Below are 25,243 nucleotides of genomic sequence, written 5' to 3' on the forward strand. Positions count from 1 at the left end.
TGGTATCTTGTAGGATTGGTCCCCTAATCAGTATTTTGCTCAAGTTATATGTATTAATTTCAGTATATATTGGGCTTTATTAACCGTGCAGTTATGTCAGCTAGACAGGTGTTGGGGAGCTACCATATAATTATCGTGACATGTCAGCATAACTGCAAGGATAATCCTTCAACTAGAAGTTAGGTTTCTTTGAGCACTGTAGCAGTGATTTATTTTTTTTTCAGTCTTTCATAACTTGTTCATGAACTTTTATGTTGGGATTAAATTTTTACCCTCCAGCAACATTTTACCAGAATGTTGCAGGCTAGACTAGGCTGTTAGATAACACAACTTGATTATTTATGGTAGTGCCTAGAGGCCTCAATCACATGTGACAGCCCCATTTTGATAGTCACGCTACCAAGAAAATGAAAGAGTTGCTGCCCAAAACAGTTTATAATCTAAATAGACAAAACTAGTTTCGTGCTTTTTAATACACGAACATAAACTGCAGTTTTGTTTAATTAGGAAAAGCTAATGTTCATTCTGCATAGTTAGAAATATGTCCATTTTATGGACTTGATACAATTGTGCCCAGAGTCTATCTGTGGGACTTGAAATATTAATTATTATGACAGTGTTCGTCAGACTGTCTGTAAAAGAGCAGTTGTGTTGTGTTCATGTGTAGTAAGACAACTATACAAAAGGTGACTCGCATTTAATCAGTTGAAGATCCACCAGGATCTTGATATCATGGAAATATCTCTTTAAAAATCTGTACTTCAGCTAGAGAAAATTAAACACTGAAATTTGTCATTACTGACTTGACAATTGACCAAAGCCAGGAACAATCAGGATAAAGCTGCCATTCCATAATTAATTGGGAATTGCCTTGCTTTTGTGTTTAATTGGTTATCTGGCAAGTGAGAGCTATACCCAGTAAGTGAACTTGGTTAATTAGAGCCTCAACAACATTCCATAATTGTCTGTTTCAATAGTTAAGAATGTTGAAAACCAGTCTTGTTTCTCTAATCAGGTCAATTCAGTGTTTGTTAAAGGCAGAATTTCTTTTACAACTTCCCGGGACCCTTTGCATCTCTCCACTATCTTGTGTGGCATGAGTCTAAGGGAGGCTCAAGGGGATACTCTCTGACAGCCATAGTCTTGAGTCCTCCCCTCCTTCTCACCTCTTTAAATGTAAATGTCTGCTGGCAGCCAAATTGTATGGGACCCTGTTCTTCTGAATGCAGTCTCCTTCCTCGCTCCTAATATGCCTTCACCAAGGATCTGCTGCAGAATAATGTAGACTACTTGGCTTAGGTGCAGTTCTTTTCTAGATCATAACAAAGTAAATCCAGTGATTTGGTTACAGGCCTAAAGTTTTCATGGCTCTCTGCCTGGTACAGCAGGACTTGAGAGCGCTCTTTAATTGCAGTCTGTGGTGCACCCTTCACTGAAACAGTGCTGCAGTATTGCTAAAATTGTATTTTGGCACGCTAAAGAAGGATGACCTCAAATATTAATCTTTTCCACTTTCAAGTCAGTTTCAAAACTATATTTTTTGTCTTATCAGTACATATACCTAAATGGTAAGAGTCAGTTTTCCAGTCCACAACTCTGTCTCAAGTCCATACAGAAATGAAATATTTTCAAACTCAACCTGAGGTTAGAGATGTCTAAATCATAGGGTCCTTAAATACAGTATGTCTTGATTTTCTGAGGTGCTGAGCACTGTCAACTGCCATTGAAGCTAATGGAAGTTTCAGAGGCTTGGCACCTCTGAAAATCAGACAACTGTTATACAGATGTTCTGGGCTTATTTTACATTGCAGCAGAGCTAAGTGTTGCTAAATTTTGTTGATCTTATTTCAAATATCTGCTGATAGAGCAGGCCCAACTTGTATCAGCTTGTGGAGGAGGGCAGTTAGTGGCGTACATCAACGTTAGGGCTAAATTTGAGAACAAAAAAATCATAAATTTCTTTAGCCTATAATTAAGATGATTCACTCCTCTCTGAATATGTCATTTTACAGGATTCTGGGCTCCTTAGTGTGAGATTGGTGGAACTCACTTAGCTCTTGAGGTTTCTTTGGCCCTTAAGGGCAGCCGATGTTGAGTTTAGGCTCCCACGCCACCTCCTTTCTCAGGGCATGTGTCACATCCCAGAAAATCTTTGGAGCTGTGTAGCTGCAGCCCACATCTCCCTTCCTTTTCCCTCCCCGCACCCCAGGAACAAAAACGGATTGCTCAGTGCTCTGGCACAGGGCAGTGCCTTAGGGCTAGTTACCACAGTGGCTGTGCTCTAGTAGTTCACTCTCCCTCTTCACTCGTAGGTGTGGCAGGGGACGTTCAGTTTGTCCTTTGAGTCCTCTGTTGCCCCACCCAGACAAACCAAGTGTAAATCATAGTCAAAAAGGAAAACTCCTAGAGGACAGGAGCGTCCACTTGACATGAAGTGGAATCCACCTACTTCTTAGGGCTTGTCTACACTGGCACTTTACAGCGCTGCAAATTTCTCACTCCCGGGTGTGAAAAAACACTCCCTGAGCGCTGCAAGTTTCAACGCTGTAACGTGGCAGTGTAGACAGTGCACTAGTGCTGGGAGCTACTCCCCTTGTGGATGTGTTTTTTTAACAGTGCAGGGAGAGCTCTCTCTAGCGCTGGTGCCGCGACGAAACAGCCACATTAAAGCGCTGCTGCAGCAGCACTTTAACGTTGCTAGTGAAGACATGCTGTTAGAGAAGCTGGATACTACTTGTTCACGACATCAGAAATGTAACTTACTAGGGACCTAGACCTGAGTCAGCCTCCGTCAAGTTTTACAGTACTAGTGGGGAATCACCAGGACAAACAACATTAAAAGGTGGTAATTTTCCATGCCCTCTTGCCATGATCCTTCTGGGTAGTTTGTTCTGGTCGCTCAGCAGAATTGTAAAACTTTTCAAATCCCACAAAGATCTGTCTATGACCCCTCACTTTATTTTCTTGTAAATTTTGCTGTCAGAATTTAATAATTACATAAATACTATAAAGCTTCTTCATGTGTAGAAGTTCTGAAAAAATTCCATCAGCTTAATGTCTTCAGATTTTTACCGTGGAGATAGAGGATTGTCAAACAAGAATTTTAGGCTTGAAGTCAGCATTTCAGCAATGAAATGAATTTAGGATTTTGAAATCCTAAAGGATTGCTTTTAGTGTTCAAAAAAAGCAGCTTAAACAAGCCTGTGGGCCTGGGGTTCCTAGCTAGGCATCTGCCAAATGGATTAATGTTTAAATATGGTTACGGAAAAGAAGTCAACAGATCAAAAATGCCCAAGCATTTACAATATATCCTGTATGTAGTGCAGTCTTGGTTTCAGAATAAACTGCTAATTTTTGTGATTTCTGTTGCTGCCAAGCCCTTGGTAGTTTTCAATTTGTGAAATCTACCAACAGCTTATTTATTGAGAGCTGGCATCTTAAGTTTTCAATAGATCTAATGAAAGACATTGTCTTTGCCGCAAGCAGCTCACAGTCTAGAGGACAGAGATTATTTTTTTAATACAATATCTGTGCTTTAATTAACACTGTACTCAAAAGATGATGGTCCTTTTCTCCTCTCCATGTCTTTCCTAAAAGAAACTCTAATACTCTGATATGTGTTGTAGAAATGAATGTAAATACGTTTTTATTTATTTTTTGTTCTCTGACTCATAAGGCAGTTCTTTATCAGTCAAGTGGGAAGAAGCAAGGATGACAATTTTGCCATGTTAGTTCTGGTTAATGGTTCAAACCATGAGTCATCAGTGCTCCTAAAGAATGTGGTAAATGCAGTTTTTCCTCTTTTGATATGATATAAATCACAATGGAAGAGGGAATTAAATAGATTCCAAGTTACTTCACTTTTTATGGGGTTTGCTATCCCTTCCCCCCCATATACACAACCTTTTATACTTTTTATCGGTGCATATCTATGCACTTTAAAGATCTTTTGTCCATTTCAAGTAAACTCTTTGAGCCTCTGTAAAGGATAAACTGCAGACACGTGTCTTGAGTATAAAAGCCAGTTTAAGCAGCATAAAAGATTGAAGCTTTTCACAAGACCCCACAACTCTGAATCTGAGCAAATACTCTTCCAGCATCCTTTTCTATTTGTATGTTAATGAGCTTTTCACTCTAGGGTTCCCATTTCCCAACTTTATGAAGTTGGGAAAGTTTTTGCAGTTGAAATATTCACAAGAAGATAACTTAATACTGTAATGACAAACTGGGAGAATGTCGGTATTATTTTTAACAAAAAATTATATGTGGCTTACCTTGTTCAGTTGGGTATTATCTGTCTGAATACATATAGATAAATCAAAGGAGGTAACCCATCCCTAATGTCTACACTGCTGTTTTTAACCCCAAGTCCAAGCCCCATGAATCATTGTCAGCTGACTGAGACTTGGTGCTATGAGCTTTTTATCACAGTGTAGACACACCCTATTAGATCAAAAGATCCTAACTGGTTAAAGATTAACCCTGGCAGGAAGGGAGAGGGCAAGTGATCAGAGAGGCTGACCAGGGTATGTTAGCATAAAAACTCTCTGACACACTGGAGATATCTGTCTACCCAAGCTGCATTCATATATTGATATAGATAGATAGATATAGATATATGACATACCCTTGTTAGCATTGCCAAATATAACAATATAGTGGAGATGTGGCGACATAGGCTTCAGAGCGGACGGTATAAGCCTGCCCGGAAATCTGGGCACCTATAAGGCATTGCTTAAGCCAGCACTGCTGCATCTACACTGCTATTTTTAGCAATGCTGCAGTGGGTAAAGGACAGTATGGCCTTATAAATGCTTATGTTGCTTTAGTGATTAGAACTAATCTAACTTTTTGGACTGAAAACATTTCCTATCAAAATGTGCTCCATGAACTGTTTGCTACTTCCTTTTCTGGAGATGGTCAGTAGCCAATATAAATTGAGAGTTTGATTCTCCAGTCCTCATTTGCTCTTCAGTTGCCTATAATGCAACACTGAGCATATGGCTGCATATATTTGTTGACTAATAACTAGACATAAAGGGTGAAACCTATCTACATTACTATTAGGCAAGGGGGTTTGGGGTTTTCCTCCAGTGCTCCCCACTCCCATTCTCCATCTAGTATATTGTAGTTTATATAAGTTACCAAAATAATTGAAACCAGAGTGATTATATTGCATTATTTTGACAAATAAAATTTGCAGAATTTTAAAATATTGTGTGCAGAATTTTTAATTTTTGGTGCAGAAGTTTTAATTTTTTGGAACAGAATTCCCCCAAGAGTAACAGTTTAGACTGGTATAATTTATTACCCTTTCTCTTCCTGTACAGGAATAAACTATACTGGTCTTTAGTTAAAGTGACACACTTTGTGTGTAGACAAAACCTTAGTCACTCTCACTGTTTTCCCTTGTAAATAACTTTTTTGCACAGAAGAACAGCAATCTCTATCCCAATTTTGTTTGTTTTGTAATTCCATGGATTTAAAAAAAAAATTCCATAACCACACCATGTCTCTTTTTCTCGTCTTCATGTTCTCTTCTATTTTTGTGCCATCCAGACACCGTGAACATCTCCAGTAGGTTTTACACTAACATTTGCCACATTATTTTTGGAGCTGTCAACAGTGATAAAGGTATACAAATTAGAAGCAAACTAGTTACTTTCCATCTCTGGCAGGTCATATTTTTCAAGTGGAAATGTGAGCATCTGGTGGGGGTTGAAAGGTTTTGTTTACAAAAGGGTGTTCCAAACACTGAGCACTTGGGCTGGCTCTCCTTTTTTTTTTTTTTTTTTTAATTTAATGGTCCAACTACAACAATGAGTTGCCAGTATCCTCTTAACATATACTTTAAAATTACTGGCTCTTATTAGTTAAGCCTTTGAGTTAAGAATACTTCTTTTGAGGCCATTTCACTTTTCTAGTAGGAGTGCTTCACTTGCATTTCAATGCTCAAATAGCACTTTTTTGTATCTGTGTTTGTTTTTTGGCTCTCTAAATGTTAAATTATTTTTAAAACTAAATTGTTCGTCAACCAGAGTAACCAGAATCGACTAGCAAATGGAGAATTCTTAAACTGGAACAAGTTCTTAATATTGAGGTATTGTGTAATTATTCCAAACATAGCCCCAACTCTGCCATCTGCAGAACAGGTCACACATCAAGTGTCATTATTACTGCAGTTGCATCAGACATTAAACTCCTGGCATTTTGCTAGACAACCTGTAGGAAAGAGAATAAACAGTCACTACTTTGTTGGGATTTGTTATTTGGCTGTGCTGAGATTTGTTTCTCGTGACTTCTTTTTGAATGTTCATTCACTGCCTTTCCATCTCAGGGATTTAGTTGAAAATGTCACTGACTTTAGAGCACATGCCAGTGTACCATGGGTTTATCTTCTGTTTCAATTTTGTGGCTACTTTCACAGAAATTTCCCTTGATTATTGGTGGGTTTTTTTTGTTTTTTGTTTTGTTTGTTTTTTGGTGGGGAGTATTTTTCTCCTTCCTCTTTCTGACTTTGTGATCTGTCACATTCTTTCTCTGTGGTTTAGTCTTTTTTCATCTTGCCTGTAACTAATTTTTATTTACAGGTGTCTGATGATAGAAATCACCAAATACATTGAATGATGTCAAAACAGGACTCATCTGGCCTGGGAACTTAGTGATGATGTTCTGCATTGCCAGTTGGGGAACTGGGGTTGAATATTCAGGCTGTGTTTTCACTCTTGGGGATGTCAAGTTTTGGATTGTTGCAGAGCTGGGATGTTTATCTGAGTAGGGAACATAGGGGAAGTACATTGCAGTGGTCGGTTTGGCAAATTAAAAGGAGACAAATTAATTACAAAAGATTTTTCTTTTAATGTCCCCATTCCAAAGTGAGTAAGGGAACAAATATGTTATGCAATGTTATGTAAAATTCATATTCAATTCTATCGAGACCCTAAAACAATCACTTTTGCATCCTCGAACAGCTGTGTTCTCCTCCAAACTTTTGAACTAAGTTTCTATAACCAGCAATGGGCTCCAATATCATCTTCAATCTTAGGTTAAAATGAAGTTTCTATAGTGGAGGAATGTGCTTCATGTTGTGAAGTTTCAGCTTACTGTGCTAAGCTAAATGTGTGTTTTTTCTATTTTAAAATGGCAGCATGGAGTTACCTTGAAAGATCAGGTTTACCCATATATAGGTGCTAGGTCCATAGCATTTACTTCTTGAAGAAGCATAACCGCCAGGAACACATAATAGCTAATTGCATCACACTACTTCCACATCCTAAAGGATGGGATTTTTCTGGTTGCAGAAAGTTTTTTACAAATGGTCCTAATCCATCTAAATTAGTGGAATTAAAAAAAAACAACAAGAAGTCTCCAGTACTTTGAAGGTGGTGAGAATAACTTTTTCAAGATACGAGGCACATCTCTCCTCTTGGGGAAACAACTGTTCAGCATGAGAGAATAATCAAAGAAACCCATCCCAAGGGAAACCTCTCTTGCTCAAACATTCAAGATAAAGTAGATGGATATTATAGTAAATTATAAAATCATAAGCAGATGTGTGTGTGTGTGTGTGTGTGTGTGTGTGTGTGTGTGTATGTAGGCTAGTATAACATGTAAAACATTGTTCACATTGGGTTTTCATACAGTAATAGTGTACAGAATGCTGCAAATGGTGTTTGTAAATCAATGATTCTCCAGATTTTGGGGAAAGGGGTGAGCAAACCAATAAGTGGCCTTGATTTGTATCCTAAATTGGGAGAAAATAAAAATCTATATATTTTTTTGGCAGAGCATGTGGATGAGAGCCTAAACTTTTAGCAGGCAGTATGTTAGAGAGCTAAAATTGAGGTTGCTTTCCTTCAGGGTTTTATGGGAAAACTGGATCATTGTAATGTTCCATATGGGATGTTAGATAAAGCGGTACTGCACTCACAATGGTTGTGGCTGTTACTGAATTTTATAAAACAATGACTCCTTTTTTTTTTTTGGTTTCATAAAGTATTACAAATATGCTTTGTCATTGTGAAAAAATATTTAATTAGTTTCACTTCTTTATTTCTAGGTGCCATCAAAGCTAACGGTACTTCCAGGACCTAATGCTTGAACTTGACTACTAGGTGCCGTTCCTACTTCTGGGGGTGCTGCTGTCTGTAAACTTCCCTGTACCTCTCCACCTTCCCATCTCATAAAATTCAATTTAGCTACTGTGTGTCAGTCCTCGGCATTCTGGAAACCATGGGGATTGGCAAGAACACTGCTTCTAAATCAGTGGAGACTGGAAGCTCAACAGAGGGCAAATATGAAGATGAATCTAAGCATCCTGCCTTCTTCACTCTACCTGTAAGTAAAATATTCAAGAATGTTCTTTCTTAAATAATATGTAAAAGGTTTTTGTACTATTCAGTTATCAGGGTTTATGTTGGCTTAAGCATAGTGTCCAGATACGCAATTAAGCTTTTTAGATATAGAAATTTTGAGTGGCATTGCATTATGAAGAGACTTTTACTAGATCAATGAGCTAAATTCTTGACTCCTCAATGTCTATTGTGATACAGCTCTCTAACACATGTCTTAAGATGTGTCTCTTGGTAAGCATACACCTACTCATCCTTTTTTGGGGAAGAATCTTGTCTTAAAATTGTCTGGCTAAATTACATCTATTGAGAGGAAATTCAGGATGTAATTTGTCTGGAAATAATTTTATTTAAAGTAGGGAAAGTAGTTCCATATTATGAATAGTTGCAATGAATGTGTTTTGTTCGGAAAAACCAATACTAACAATGTGTGTAGTGATGGCATTGCTAAGATGAAAATATTTTTTATTGTAACTGAGGTGAAAGTAAATGACACTTAATTATTTCACACAGTGCCATGGTTCATTTCATGCTGAAGGATTGTGCCATAGATACAAAACCATTTTGAAGTAAGTTATGTTAGTAGCTTTTGCGGAAGCATAACTATGCTAGCTGCAACCATGTTTAAATGTTTTTAATAGATGAGTTTTAGCACCGAACCTCCATAACTGTGCTGTATCTGCTTAATGTCTACGTCTTATAGACTTAACACAGTTGTAGATACAACATCCTCCCCATACTCTGTATGTTCCCCCAATGATCGACAACTGACTCTTCAAATCTTTTGTACTGTTTATTTTTTAAATATTCTCTAATAAAAATTTAAATCACAGTTTTGCTATATTGTGGACAGGATCACAGTGGTGTTTGTTGGTGTTAGCTCTCTGTTGACTGTCTAGACCAGTGTTCTTCAAACTTTATATTGGTGACCCCTTTCACACAGCAAGCCTCTGAATGTGCCCCCCCCCTTTATAAAATGAGGGGGTGGGGATTTAATTTAGTGGGGGCTCGAGGCTGTCAGCCCCATGGAGCTGATGGCTCATGATCCCCATGTAACCACCTTGTGACCCCGTAAGGGGTCGTGACCCCCAGTTTGAGAACCCCGGTCTAGAATGTCATCTTCAGTTCCTCAACTCCACTGGATGTCAGTGTTTTAACATAATGAGCTTGAAATCAAGAAAACTTTGCCACTTGACTAATGCTGCTGCGTTACCATTTGGTTCTCTTGCCCCATCAAGAGAACTGGGGTTTCCAGTAGAAACACTAGTGAATTTAAGGTGTCTTTCCCAATCAGATCTATAATCTTGCTCTTCTGCATTTCACATTAAAAAATATTTCTGGTTGCTTTTCCACAAGTTTGTTCCTTTTCTGGTTACTTCTATTAAGATGTGACAGAAATGTGGTGGGTAAACTTGGAATTATTTATCCAATCTCCACACAGTTTATCAGATTTTTGGTTTCAGGAGGAAGGGAGAGATCTTATTGATCTTATCCTCCGTGAGCTAATGTTTAGCCACTGTTTGCTTCTGATATAACTGTCCACACGGTCATTGGTCTCACATCTCCAAAAATTCTGATTAGATTAAATCTACCGTGTCCTAGTATCTCTCCACAGCCAACAAAACAGAGAACCAGGATGCTGAGCTTGGTGACATTAAGAGTAGAAGACTGAAGCTTGGGTAGGACATTCCCTCTAATTAGCCTTCATTTTGAATCATGTGACATTGGCCTGCTTTTGCAAATGTTTGACCTCTGAAATATCAGTGCTAGGGGCTGTTTATTTAGAAAGGCATTGATTCTTGGGAGCAGCATTAACAGCCCTGAGAAGAGTCAGCTATCTGGTGGTCCTAGTGACCCTCTACAAAGATTATGATATGAAAGGTGCAAATATTATTTTCATGAAGATGCAGGTTAGACATGAATCCCTGTGTTTGTGGACCAACCAAATATTTTTTTTTCTCTTGACCATTCCCATAGTGTGTGTGTGTGTGTGTGTGTGTGTGTGTGTGTGTGTATATATATATATGTATATATATATATATAATATACACACATATATACACACACACACACAATATATATATATAATGTGTGTGGAGAGGCAGCCTACGTGGGAATAGTGCTAAACAATCCCACTATGTGGCTAAGGCAACCTATCAGTGATAACCTCACAAAATATACATTTGGGATGAATAGGAGCGGGATGTTGGGGGCAGAGTGAGAGAATATCTGTTTAGTTTTTTTTCCCCTCGTGTGCTGTAGGTTTGCTCAGAGTTGAGAGAAAAATAAAAACACTACAGCAGTAGGCTCCATTGATGCTCGTGTAATGTCGACGACCTGTTGTCGGCTGGGATCAAACTTGGGACCCCTGAAGCTTAGTGTGTGAGCCTCTACTGCATGAGCTAAAAGCTGCATGCCTCTTAACCAAGGCTGTAGCAGGCTCATCAATCTCTACATGGTCTAGGTGCACTAGAGGGGGACAGAGCACCACACCAAGCAGGCATGGGTTACACTTGTTTGATTCTTTCACAACCCGGTTAAGTTTCTGCGTCTCCCCTGCCTTTCCTTGTCCTTTCTTCGCTTTGGCCAAATTCTACTCCCACTGAAGTCATAACTCTCTCTCGCTTAATTGGTAACAGGATTGGGTCCTCTCTTAGCAGATTTCATAAATCAACTGATACAAGTTTACCTGGCCAAAGAGCTCCATCTGATTCACTTCAGTTTATTGCATACTATTTATATCAGGAGACAGTGCTATATAATTTTTCACTTACTGGTTCGTTGTCTTCTCACTTCGTTTAATTACTCTGTACTGTGAGATTCTTCAAAGAACATTTGTAGCAAAGTAAAACGTCAGAAATCAGATTTGTTAAATATGTGCTTTGCACTTAATGGATTATAATAGAAAAAGTAATCAAATTTAACTGCAAATGTACAATTGACTACTTTTCCTCACAGAGATTTAGGAAGCAATAATTGGCATACTTTTTCAGAGTTGTTGAAGTAGAGACTTTGGGGATTTGATGTTGTATGCAGTTTCCTCACTATTCAGCATGCACCTGTTCAAAGTAAATCACCCCTGCTAATATCAGTATTCTATTTCCAAACCTGGATATCCAATATGATTTAGCAGCATTTACATCTCCACTAAACTTCCATCTAAATGGTACTTTACTTGATTTGCCTCTTCTGAAACGAAAAACAAACCTAGTACAGTGGAGTGGCACCTCTTAAAGGAATACGCTTCTCACCATATAGGTCTGGCTGCTGACTTTTGTCTGGGTCCTGGGTTTTAAATATATTTGAAATCCAGTTATAATTTGAAGAAATTCTGTAAGTAAGAATATGTAATCAGACTTAAACAAATCCATCCCCTATGACAATTCAAATAAAAAGAAAACTTAGCCTGAAGTCATAGGTGCTCAAAGAATGCTGTTAGAATTCTAACTGAAAATTTAATACCAATAAATGATGTGTAAGAGGCAGTAGCTAGTGACACTCATGAGCACACTAAAGATTAGCTTTGAACCTGGATATCTTTCATATTGTAACAGTGTAATGACAGTAAGATACATGCACAACTCAAGCAGTTAAAACAACAACAACCCTGCAAATATTTCAGTTAAAGTATATGCATATGTTTGTGGGACAAAAGGGGTCATGCTATTAGCGTTAGAACATGTACACAGGAAGAAGAAAGGTATTCATAGATTACAAGGCCAGAAGGGACCATTGTGATCATCTAGTCTGGCCTCCTGTATTACACCGGCCAGGGAACTTCCACAAAATAATTCCTAGAGCCGATCTTTTAGAACATGCAGTCTTGATTTAAAAATGGTCAGTGATGGAGAATCTCCCATTACTGTGGTAAATTGTTCCAGTGGTTAATTACTCTAATTTGCAGTCTGAATTTGTCCATCTTCAACTTCCAGCCATTGAATCATTCTCTGCTAGATTGAAGAGCCCATTATTAAATATTTGTTCCCCATGTCGGCTGTGTAATAGTCACCCCTTAATCTTCTCTTTTTTAAGATAAATAGATTGAGCTCCTTGAGTCAATCACTATAAGGCATGATTTCTGATCCTTTAATCATTCTCATGGGTATTCTCTGTGAGCTCTACAGTTCATCAACATCCTTCTTGAACTGCAGGCACTGGAATTAGACACTGTATTCCATCAGTCGTCGCACCAGTGCCAAACAATCACGGCAAGATTCAGTACAAATAGGTTGATTGGGGTAGGAAGTATATGAATGAACTACGGCCATAGTGATAAGAATGTTTTGTCTTATCAAGGCTTGTCTGTCTCAACCTTTCTGCTTTGAGAATCCTTTAAAATATCACTTATATTTCTCATGGGGAAGGGATGAGCAGTGTCCAGGAACAGCTGTAGTTTGAATCAATGAAATTTTGAAAGGAGAATATTTGATATGTTACATTTTGTTGGGCACAATTCTTTTTCCCTTTGGTAAAAGATCACCGTAGCAACCCAGTACTAGAAAAAAACTATTACTACATAGCTCTTTGTTCTCCTGTTGCTTATTCACATATACATCACTACTCAATGGCGATCACACATATGTCAGTACATCCAGCATTGTGAAACTCATTTAAAATAGGCCAAAAGTAAAATAAGTAGAGGGTAAGTGACATGAGAATAAGAGCCCTTTGAAATATAAACTTGTATACCCTAAGTCCTGTTGTAAATATCACCATGTGGAAAACAGAAGATGGTCTGTGTTGTGTGTGCTTCAAACAAACAAACAAACAAACAGAAAACCCCCATCAATGGTCCTGTGTTATTTTTCACTTGTTTTGTACAGTTTTCATGAAATCCTGTCACAAGACTTGGTGGAATAATCATATTGCAACATACAGACAGTTATGCCAAGAAAAAGTATTTTTCGTTTTAGAATCATAAAAGCATCCCTGTTATGGGAGCACCACGTGATTTTGCTGTTGAAATACTTAGTTTGATTTTTTTTTTTTCAGCTGCCATTAATGTTTGTAGTTGCATACTCATGCTTATTCTTCAGAGCTCTTGTGTGGCTCAAAAGCTGCTTCTCTCACAAAGAAATTGGTTCAATAAAAGATATCACCCACCTTGTCTCTCAGATTCTGGGTCTGACACAGCTACAACTACATTGCATAGAACAATAATTTTGAGTGTCCGTTTACTGGAGGAAGAGGTTGTCTGGGTTCCTAGGATCCTTCATTCTAAAAGCGCTAGTGTTTTAGCCAGACCAGTCTTAGATTGAGGGAAGGGGACGTGTACATCACATTGTTAATGGTGAATCTTGGAATAAAGGACTGCTTATAATTATTTATTAGTCATGTCTAGAGCCATATACATACCGAAGTTAGATCAGGATCGTTGTGCTAAGTCAGGATCGTTATGCTAAGTGCTGGGCAATTGCAAAGGAAGGCATGCTTCCTCCTGCTCTCAACAGCTTCGTCTAAAAAAAGTAAAATCCAAAGGAGAGTGAAAATAGGGTGCAATCAAATATACAATATATATATATATATATATATATACACAATTCGTTTTTATTATTCTAAAATGCCATCTTCCTCCTGTGCCTGTCAACCCAGCCTTCCTTAATGGGGTGATTTTCTTATGGGTATTTTACATGGGTATTTTACTGAGCTAGTTTTACTTTAGGGAGGACTACTTAAAATTAGAGGTGTTGTGTAAATTTTGATGGGAGTAGCATTTCACCCTATCCTTTACGGATCCCTGATGAGCATCTTCCCCTTATGAACGTTGGGGACAAAGTCCTCCCAGCTGAAGAGTAGTGGATGAAGTTTCCTTTAATAAGGCGATGGTACTCCTTAACTAGTGGTATTGTTTAGCATCTGCCAGTCCTCTTCAAATGTGCTGAATGCAATGCCTGCACAGTTCTTCTCACACTGGTTGTCTCATGGAGCCGGAAACTGGAGTTGGAAATTGAATCCTCATCTGTCTTCTACTGCAGCGCACCAGCACTATGCCATGAGCAGACTGACTGGTGGATAGAAATTACTCGGTAGTTTTAGTGTGAAATGTGTTTTGGTCCTGACTACACTGTAGAAGCTACCAAATTTTGGGCACTTGGCTAGAATATGATAGTCATTCTGCATCCCCCAACACTCTCCCCTCCCTCCCCCGCACCCAAAAATAACACAATGAGAATTTCCATGGGTTTTGCAGTGTAGACAGGACTGATCTGGACTCTTGTATTGTGCTACAGTCCCGTAGAAGTACAAATCTGTAGTATAAGTCCAGGCTACACTACAAGACCAATCCGTATTCTGGGTTGATCGAACTTGTTTGGCAACTTGGTTTCGACACAGTGATCCCCTGATGAGACCTTTAGTTGGAGGAAGTAGGCTGTATTACTCATTTTGTCAATCTCATGCTGTAGCTTAAAAGTTTTTAAAACAAAATGTTTCCATTTGATGCATGACTAAAAACTATGGCAGACATGGGACCCAGCCACTTCTAAATAAGTAACTCAGTGACAGAAAGGAAACATGACTCTGTGCGGGATGTGGTTTATTTTGTGTGGTACAGTTTCATTTCTTGCTGGTGAACAGTAACATCTCAGTTGCCTTGTTAATAATAAAAGGATGTCTTTTAGTTTTATTTTGTTTTTTTTGCAGCCCCATAATGTCTAATGGCTCAAATATGAGAGTGCAGTTCATAAATAATTTGAATTGTGCAAAATGCTATTGTGAAAAACTTCTCCTTGCTGGTATAACAGCTGCTTATGAATTTCAGATACACGGAAATTGAATATGGGAGGATTTGGGGTGAGGGGTGTTTTGTTTTTAAGGTTTTATTTTCCTTTGTCTGTCTGTCTGTCTGTCTCTCTCTCTCTCTCTCTGTGTGTGTGTGTGTGTGTGTGTGTGTGTGTGTCTCTCTCTCTCTCTCTCTTTCTCTCTCTCTCTTCCCCCCCCCCCCCGGAGGGTGGGGAAGAGGGGTTTATTGGGTAGAAGTGGATGTCAGTGTTGAATGCCTGTCTTGTGATGAAAAGTCCTTTTTTGAAGAGGTAAGTTTTTTGCAGTATTTTTCAAAGGTCAGGTTCTGAAGTTGCCTGATCTTCTCTGGGAGCTAGCTGGATCCCCTCAGCTGAGAATGTTTTATCTCCAGATGTTGTGCACTTCGTTCTGGGCTTTGTGAGCTTCGTTGTCCCAGAGAAGCGTAGCTGTCGTGGTGGCTCATAGATCAAAATTCTGTCTCTAATATACCTGGGACTTGATCAGTTAATATTGCTTAGGACTGAAGCTGTACACTGTCGTTGGAACCTGACTGGAAGCCAGTGAAGGAACTTGAGGATAGGCATGACATACATGTTCACTGCAGCCTAATTCATTGGGAAGGTGAAATCAGAGAACGTTTTGAAAAATGGTTAGATCAATAATGTATTGGGAAACATGCACTGCTTAAAAGAATGCATATGGAAATTCATTCAGTATTTTTACCATTTAAGATCTTCAGTGAGTTGTGAGATGTTTTGACTGTTACCCAAAATGCATGCTTTCCCCCCCCCCGAATGTGTGTGGGTTTGTGGAAGGACGTACAGGGAAAAGACTATAACTAATTGAAAGCAGGAATAGGAATTTCCTTTTTATATTTCTTGATGGCTCTGAGCCTAATCCTGTAGTCTTTACACAGGCTAGACTCTCATTATTTTTATTTGCGATATACAATGTTTCTAAAATACGGAAGGGCCTGAAATAGTCTGTTGAAGTCCTGCAATCAAGAATGCAGACATGGCCAGCTTCATTGTTTACCATTTATAAAATTTTGTAAGACATCAGCTCTCATTGACTTTTGTGGAGTTGTATGTCTGTCTCTCTGTTTTGAGGACAGACACGAGGGTTGTGTTCTGTGTATCTAAAAGAGTGTTGACCAGAGCACAAATGTCTGTTGCTGCATTCTTTTAGTGGAAATGCTTTTATTTTCAAGTGTGTAAGCTTTTCTAAAATAAACTTCATATCTTAAAAATTAGGTCATTTCCAGGCATGGGAAAGAATTGTTCTTTTTATTTATGTAAGTGTTCTAAAAAACTACAAATGGATTCTAACCCAGAATTGGTACAGAAATGAGCTTCCAAATCATTGTTGGTAACAGTTCAGTTGTCTGCCAGATAGCCTCTTAACTCTGTGAGAGAGCTCCTTTTTCGTCATCCCTGATTGAATTATGCCTGCTATTTCTAGATAGAGGAAAGGTTAGATTTTTCAGTACTCGGTAATATTTGCTCACTGGTGGAAAATGTTAACGTGAATGTTAAGATCTTTGTGACTTCTGACCTAGTTAATTTTCAACTAAAACATCAAGTTCTCATAGTTCAAAGTAGCTATAAAATGGTATTGGATCACTTCTGTTTTACCAGTGCACAAACTGATATTAATAACTTGCTGATGCAGTTTTTAGGTGAACTAGCAAACTGAATGCACTAGGTTATTGACACCTTCGTTGTTGTTGTGTGGTTTTTTTGCCTTTGATCTGTCCGTGAAGGTTTACAACTAGTAGAAAATGGAGGTAAAATGTATACCTTGCAAAATAACGTCTTGGTTCTCAGAATTGTTAGAGAAAAAGAGAATAATGTATTAAATCACTGTCCATATTTGAACGTGTGCTGTATTTTTAAGGATGGGTTTTTGCTTTCAGGATGAGTCTTGTATCCAAGGCGTGATGGATAAGAAGAACCCCAAAATCTGTCTATACTAATGGACCTGAGAACTTGCTGTTACTCCATATTAAATGCAATCTAAAGGCATAGAGTAGCAGATGATCAGCTTTTACTCTGGAGGAAAGAACAAATGTAAAATGAATCAACTGATAAACGAAGGTCTTTCAGAAATGAGCAGAAAGTGGAGGGAGAGGCATGGTCAATCAAAGGGAGCCCTTCTCTGCAAAATATGTACATAGATAAGCAAATAAATTATGGGGCTATAATTCCTCGAGATGTTATGGTGCTGACACAGATGGCAAGAGTGACGCAGAGACCAATTTATGCCTGTTCTAGTAGTATTGCTGTTACCTTTCTCCCACTTCCTTGTGTTACTTAGTTCCTCTCTCCTCCTCCTCCTGTAGTCTTCATTCACTGCCTGAATGGCTTTAGCTTACTGCTCTTGTGGCCTTAATACATTTATTTTCTAATTTGCAGATGTGACTTCACGCCCATGCACTGGGTCAATCTTTTGGGGGGGGGGATGTTTTTATGGGAGGCTGATTGTGGAACTGAAAACTGCAAATCATGTTGTGTATAGTGTATTCCAGGATATAAAGGAAGATGGTGGTAAGGATCAGAATCTCAATTGATTATAATACACAGTTAAGCATATTCTTATGTTAAATGCCTATTAAAAAGACCAGTGATCCATATTATTTAGATAATTGGTATTTATCTCATGTTCCAAAGTCAGAAATTATATAGCAGAATGAAATACTTTGCATCACACTTGTGATTTATTACAGGCACTTAAGAGGGGAGTACTCTGCTAGAAAAGTCAAATTAAAAAATGCTTAGCATTTGCTTTTACGCTGTCGAATATTCAATCTAAATGAGAGGTATGGAGTTAAGAAAAACTCATGACATTGATTTCATGGTGTTGTATTAAAATGCTTCAGTAATGAAAGTACATCTAATTTCCAGAGAATTTTACTGTGCTCACGCTGAAAGAATTTGAGAGCATGACAAAATCTTCCCCTTTCCCTTACTTGGGAAACAAGGTGAAGATTAAAGCCAGAAATTCCCCATTTTCATCTAAGTGCCATTAAAAACACAAGCAAAAGAGACAGTTGGTTATTCATTATCACAAACCATGCTCTTGTTTAGTAAAGAAACAAGAATACTGTGTTGCTTTTAATCGACTATACATATATAATTTAAAAAAAATCTTCTCAGCAAGATGTCTGGAAATGTGACCTTTACTTTATGAACTGCTATAGAATATGGCAGTGGCTCTCAGCCTTTCCAGGCTACTGTACCCCTTTCAGGACTCGGAATCTGATTTGGCTTGCATACCCCCAAGTTTCACCTCACTTAAAAACTACTTGCTTACAAAATCAGACATAAAAAAATACAAAAATGTCACAGCACACTAGTACTGACAAATTGCTTGCTTTCTCATTTTTACCATATAATTCTGGAATAAATCAATCAGTGCATAGTATATAGAGCAATATAAACAAGTCATTGTCTGTATGAAATTTTTGTTTGTACTGACTTTGCTAGTGCTTCTTTATGTAGCCTGTTGTAAAACTATGCAAATATCGAGATGAGTTGATGTACCCGCTGGAAGACCTCTGTGTATCCCCAGGGGTACACGTACCCCTGGTTAAGAACCACTGGAATATGGCCACTAGAACGCTTGAATATATTCTTAAGGAGCTACAGTGAGAGAGCTTCTTGTTACATACTTTTTATTCAGAATGGTTTTTAGAGATAGTTGACATCAAATAGGGTGTCACAAGCTGTGTAGTTCAGTAAGTTACGATGTATGTGGATTTTTTGTAGGTTGTCATAAGTGGTGGAGCGACATCGAGTGGTGATCAGGACACAGAGGACACAGAGCTGATGGCAATCTATACCACAGAAAATGGCATAGCAGAAAAGGTATAATTTTTTGTTAAATACTTTGTAAAACTCATGTTAATATAAAATAACTTACTCTTGCTTCATCCTAGGGCATGGGCATTCTTTCTAATTAATTTAAATTCATTGTCTACCTTCTCTACTTCCACAAAATACACTGACTTACAGCCCCAATTCTTGGTTCACTGAGGTATTTGCCTTCCTTATGACTTCAGGGTCAGGTCCTTGGTTATAGAGCTCAAGGAGCGACACAGCAATTAGGTTAGGGCGTTAAAGCACACAAACAATTTCTTTAATTCTTAATATGCTGCTTTTTTGCATTTCTGAACTCCATCTGGCCTTTTACACATCCTCATATGCTGCCACACTCTGTCGAACTTGCTTCTGCTGAAGACATCTAGAAGTATTAAAATATATCAACTTAGGGCTAGTCTACGCTGTGTGGTCGCGGTAGAGCTCTGGGAGAGAGCTCCTCCAGTGCTCTAAAAAAGTCACCTCTACAAGGGGCATAACTACCAGCGCTGGTGCACTGTCTACACTAGCATGTTACAGCGCTGAAACCTGCAGCGCTCAGGGGTGTGTTTTTTCACACCCCTGAGCGAGAAAGTTGCAGCACTGTAAACTGCCAGCGTAGACAAGCCCGTAAAGGAAAGAACAAAGGACCACAGGCTCAACCCCTCTGTAAATCCCTTCAGTGAGTTCCTATGTGTCATGAGATTGCACGATCTCCTCCTCCCACCATCAGTCTACACAGCAGCCTCATAACTATTCCTTTTAGATCTCTCTCTAAAGCTAACTTTCTGCAAACGAAACCCTGCCAATTCCAATGCATTTAGATCCCCCCAGTAGCACGCTATAATTTTGATCAGATGGGTAGTTTTAATCTTAAAATGTCCATAATAACAAGGTAAATGATGTTTCTAAATATTGATTCAATCACTCTGACTTTGAAATTTTCAACAAGAACTTTCTCACTTCCCTTTTAGAAGGCAGAATTAACGAGAATTGCAGGAAAAAAGCCTGCCAGCAGGTGTTCTGGCATTAAGACTGTAGTGATTTTTGTGACCTTTGTCTTGTTTCTCACATACTCAAGTTTCTAATCCTTCTGAATACGAGGGCATTTTTTTGTTCTTTACTGAAAGCATTGTGAACCCATAAATACACCCATAAATGTTCTCCTTGTATATTGGTAGTGGCATATTAACTATTCAAAGAGACTCTGTTAAGGCAACTAGGCCTAAAATTAAATCAGTCAGCTTGGTTTTGATTTCGTAGCATTTATCGTAGAATCATGGAACTGGAAGGGACCTCGAGAGGTCATCTAGTCCAGTCCCCTGCACTCAAGGCAGGACTAAGTATTATCTAGACCATCCCTCACAGGTGTTCGTCCAACCTGCTCTTAAAAATCCCCAATGATGAAGATTCCACAGCCTCCCTAGGCAATTTATTCCAGTGCTTAACCACCCTGACAGGAAGTTTTTCCTAATGTCCAACCTAAACCGCCCTTGCTGCAATTTAAGCCCATTGCTGCTTGTCCTATCCTCAGAGGTTAAGAAGAACAATTTTTCTCCCTCCTACTTGTAACAACCTTTTATGTACTTGAAAACTGTTATCATGCCCCCTCTCAGTCTTCTCTTCTCCAGACTAAACAAACCCAATTTTTTCAATTTTCCCTCATAGGTCATGTTTTCTAGACCTTTAATCATTTTTGTTGCTCTTCTCTGGACTCTCTCCAGTTTGTCCACATCTTTCTTGAAATGCGGTGCCCAGAACTGGACACAATACTCCAGTTGAGGCCTAATCAGAGTGGAGTAGAGCGGAAGAATTACTTCTCATGTCTTGCTTACAATACTGCTAATACATCCCAGAATGATGTTTGCTTTTTTTGCAACAGTGTTACACTGTTGACTCTCATTTAGCTTGTGATCCACTATGACCCCCAGATCCCTTTCTGCAGTACTCCTTCCTAGGAAGTCATTTCCCATTTTGTATGTGTGCAACTGATTATTCTTTCCTAAGTGGAATACTTTGCATTTGTCTTGATTGAATTTCATCCTATTTACTTCAGACCATTTCTCCAGTTTGTCCAGATCATTTTTAATTTTAATCCTATCTTCCAAAGCACTTGCAACCCCCCCTGCCTCCCCCAAGCTTGGTGTCGTCCGCAAACTTTATAAGTGTACTCTCCATACCATTATCTAAATCATTGATGAAGATATTGAACAGAACCGGACCTAGAACCAATCCCTGCGGGACCCCACTCGTTATGCCCTTTCAGCATGACTCTGAACCACTGATAACTACTCTCTGGGAATGATTTTCCAACCAGTTATGCACCTACCTTATAGTAGCTCCATCTAGGTTGTATCGACATTGCAAGATAACACAGATAGAAAAAGAGCTAATAGGGTAGGGCAGTGATGCAAACAGGCAGAATATACAAGAATGTAAAAGAATCTTAGCTCTTCTGGTGCGTAGGCAGTAAGATTCTTGTATATCGGTCTGCATGGGCAAAAACAAGTGGTTTAGCTGAGTTAGCTTTGCTGAGTTAGGCCTTATCTAAACAAGAATGTTGCCCCAGTTTAACTTAAATGTTAAACCAGTTTAAGTTAAAACAGTGGAAACCCGTGTTGACACGCTTCTGATTAAGAATAGTTTATTTTGGTTAGCTTTAACACCTTTCTAATCAACTTAAATTAAATTGAAATCAACTTGGTTTATCCAAATCACAGTGACCACACAGCCTTTTGTTCCAGTTTAACTAAGGGCATAGTTGCATCTCTCAAAGATGTGAAAAATCCACACCCCTGAGAGATGTAGCTATAAGGACCTTATCCCTGGTTTAGACAGTGCTAAGTTGATGGAAGAATTTTTCTGTAAACCTAGCAACTGTCTCCCGTCGAAGGGGATTACCTGTGCCACAGAGAAGCACTGCAGTGGCGCAGCTGGGTTGCTCTAGTCTTTTCAGGGTAGACATACCCCAAAGCTGCTTAATATCCCACCTTTAATTTAAGCTTTCTCATGGTGAGGAAGCCGTAGGTTAACTAAACTGAAAATCCTTCAGTGCCCACATAAGCATAGTTTAATACCTTTAAGATTGTCAGCACAAGCGCAACACAGCTGACTCAAACAATCTTAAAGGTGATAAACTATACCTGTATGGGCATTGAGGGGGGATTTAAGTCAAATTAAGCTGATTAGATTGAAAGGCACATCTCTTTTTTGCCCATGTAGACCGATCCTCTGAGATACCTGCTGGCTCACAAGAATGGACCAGTCAGAGCAAGAAGAGGTGATGCCTTTGGAGTAGTCTAGTGTCACTTACATGCGTCCGTTCTGGGTTGTCAGTGTGTGTTGCGAGTTGGGGTTTCCATCTGTTGCATTAGGCTGCTTTTAGATTTTTTTTGAACGGTGAGGACAGATTTTCTTTTTTTTTTTTTTTTTAAATGTAATGTGCTCTCATGCTATGTCAAATACATGGCATATATTTGTCCATGTCATGCCTGAAACCTTTCAAAAACAGGCAGGCATGAAATGATAAAGGTTCATCATTTCTGCCTTCGATGTGTCTGTTTCTTCCTCTGTCCAAATTAGCTCTTTACCTTTTACAATGCAATTTTGTTTTATTGTTGATGGTTACATTGAACTCAAGAGGCTGGGTAAGCTCTGCTAATTGCTCTGTTAGCCCACCACTCTTGTATTGCTAAAATCATGTAGAATTTGGGGCCTGGTTCAGGTTGGGGCTCGTTTTAATCAACTTTAAAAAAATCTGACAAAATAGCCACTACTAGACACAGCACCTTTTTGGTGCAAGAAGTAAGTTGTGGTTTTTTATTTTTTTTCCTCACACTTGACCTTTATAAGAGTTGCTCTGCTGTTCCAACTCCTTCTGATTTCAGCACCTCTCTGGATTGGGTCCTTGAATTTTGAAGTCAGCTTCAAAGAGACAGTTTGGTGGCGACCCATGCACTGCTTTTGTCAGTCTTTGTGCACATTTTACTTATTCACAGTCTTTGCAGATTTTCTAATCTGGCATCTTTATCGTCCGATTTTCCTTTTGAGAAATATGTATTTCTAATAGGGATGAAATAGATCTTTCGTTTTTTGACTGGTGGAAAATATCTCACAAAAAGCCTTGAATCGGATAGTGCAGGAAGCTGCTTGCTCTGTTACAGTAAAAACATAATAGATTAGGTGGTGGCAAACATGAGCTATGTCTTTTTCCTTCTTTAACGAAAAGGACTACACAAAGTTATCTGTAGGTTGTCACATCTCATCCCTTGAAACTGATTCACTGTTTACAGGGGAGATTTTCAAAGGCACAAAGGGGAGTTTAAGTGAGAGTTGAGTGCGTAACTGCCTTTTGTGCCTTTGAAAATCTCTCCTTAAATCTGCCCGCAGGGCTACTTGAAAGAATTAAGGATTTCTTAATCCTAGAGGGTGGAGTAGGGGAGGGTTTTAATCTATTCCATCAGCCTTATTCATGCTGATAAATAGAACTATAAGTGTCAGTAGTCATTATGGGATTACTCTTCAGTCGTGTTGTATTCCTGTTAAACAAGTGGGCTTTCTATATTGAAACAAACGTTGACTTTTACAGATTTTGTGAAACTAAAGAAATCTTGATTAATGTATTTCCCCTAGTACTGTTGGTGTTAAGCCATATAAGTGACATCTTTGTGCTGAGTGTTAATACGCCAAGGACTGGAGAACTTCTTCAAGGAAAATCTTGTTTGGGGCTTGAACCCCAAATGCCATTAGACCTTTGATTGTCAGAAGCTGGGACTGAATGATGGGGGATAGATCACTCAATAATTGCCATGTTCTGATCATTCTCTCTGAAGCATCTGGCACTGGCCACTGTCAAAAGACAGGATATTGGCCTCGTTGGACTATTGGTCTGACCCAGTATGTCCTTTCTTATGTTCTTATAACCTTCCCTTTTGTAATGTAGACTCTGTAGCCTGAAATGTTTCAAGTGAAACTATATGGAATAGTTATTGATCTGGTGACCAAATTACCAGAACTTTTTAAAAATGACTGTTAAAAATATCTGACTTGAAGGTAGCTTTAGTTATAATCATATATTTATATTAGGTTTTTATAGAGATCTTTAGAATCCAGTTCTGCTATTCATCTTTAAAATTTAGACTAAAAATAGGCAATGTTAAAACAGGCATCACAGTCTTAATTTGTCAGTGTGTTTTGCTTTGAAATGATCTGTCTAATACTAACATAAGAATGGCCGTACTGGGTCAGACCAAAGGTCCATCTAGCCCAGTATCCTGTCTACTGACAGTGGCCAATGCCAGGTACCCCAGAGGGAGTGAACCTAACAGGTAATGATCAAGTTATCTCTCTCCTGCCATCCATCTCCACCCTCTGACAAACAGAGGCTAGGGACTCCATTCCTTACCCATCCTGGCTAATAACCATTAATGGACTTAACCTCCGTGAATTTATCCAATTCTCTTTTAAACGCTGTTATAGTCCTAGCCTTCACAACCTCCTCAGGCAAGGAGTTCCACAGGTTGACTGTGCGCTGTGTGAAGAAGAACTTCCTTTTATTTGTTTTAAACCTGCTGCCCATTAATTTCATTTGGTGGCCCCTAGTTCTTGTATTATGGGAATAAGTAAATAACTTTTCCTTATCTACTTTCTCCACATCACTCATGATTTTATATACCTCCATCATATCTCCCCTTAGTCTCCTCTTTTCCATACTAATACTAATACTAAAATCACATACTTTATGGAAAGGTGTTTGTTAAATCATAGGACATAATTGAGATTTTGGGAAGAGCTGCATAGATTCTTTTCTTTATTAATATTTGGTTAGTTCCTTGACTATCTAAAAGGTTTTTAGCTATAACTTTGGAAGGCTAATAATATACCAGCATCATTTTGGATTATATTTTGTTTAACAAGAACATTAGATAAATATCTGAAACAAAGTCCACAATATATCAACTTGTCTAGATGCAGAAAACTTTTCATTCCAGAGTCCAACTGCGAACACTAAGCTTACTCAGAGAGGCATAAAGATTATTTCTCTGTTTCTAATATAATATTTTAACTGGCAAAACTCCAGTTTTCATTATGGTACTGCAAAGATTAACTTTGGCAACTGGTGAGTTGTAAATTTTATCTGATGCTAGTATTGCACCACGGGGATTGGGTCACATCAAGGCAAAGCTTGCATGTGGTAGCAATAATCTGATAAAGACTCTTTAATATGCAAAATTTATTATGGTAAAATCACCGTAGTATATTGGTCTTCAGATTTGAAAGCATGCATTTGCTGAC

The 25,243-nt window shown here is 38.6% G+C and overlaps 1 protein-coding gene across 2 annotated transcripts in view; it reads left to right on the forward strand.

Moving 5' to 3' along the window:
- SLC23A2 (solute carrier family 23 member 2) overlaps positions 1-25,243 on the forward strand; it is a 99,633-nt gene that overhangs the window by 28,894 nt on the left and 45,496 nt on the right. For both annotated transcript variants that reach the window (XM_026657756.2, XM_024197208.3), the window contains 2 exons: positions 8,060-8,337; positions 18,860-18,958. In XM_026657756.2, the coding sequence (XP_026513541.1) occupies positions 8,233-8,337; positions 18,860-18,958 (204 nt within the window). In that variant the 5' untranslated portion in view covers positions 8,060-8,232. The remainder of the gene's footprint in view (positions 1-8,059; positions 8,338-18,859; positions 18,959-25,243) is intronic.

This window comes from Terrapene carolina, unplaced genomic scaffold (genome assembly GCF_002925995.2).
Source record: "Terrapene carolina triunguis isolate 2854851 unplaced genomic scaffold, T_m_triunguis-2.0 Scaffold53, whole genome shotgun sequence".
In the NCBI taxonomy this organism is placed as follows: domain Eukaryota; kingdom Metazoa; phylum Chordata; order Testudines; family Emydidae; genus Terrapene; species Terrapene triunguis.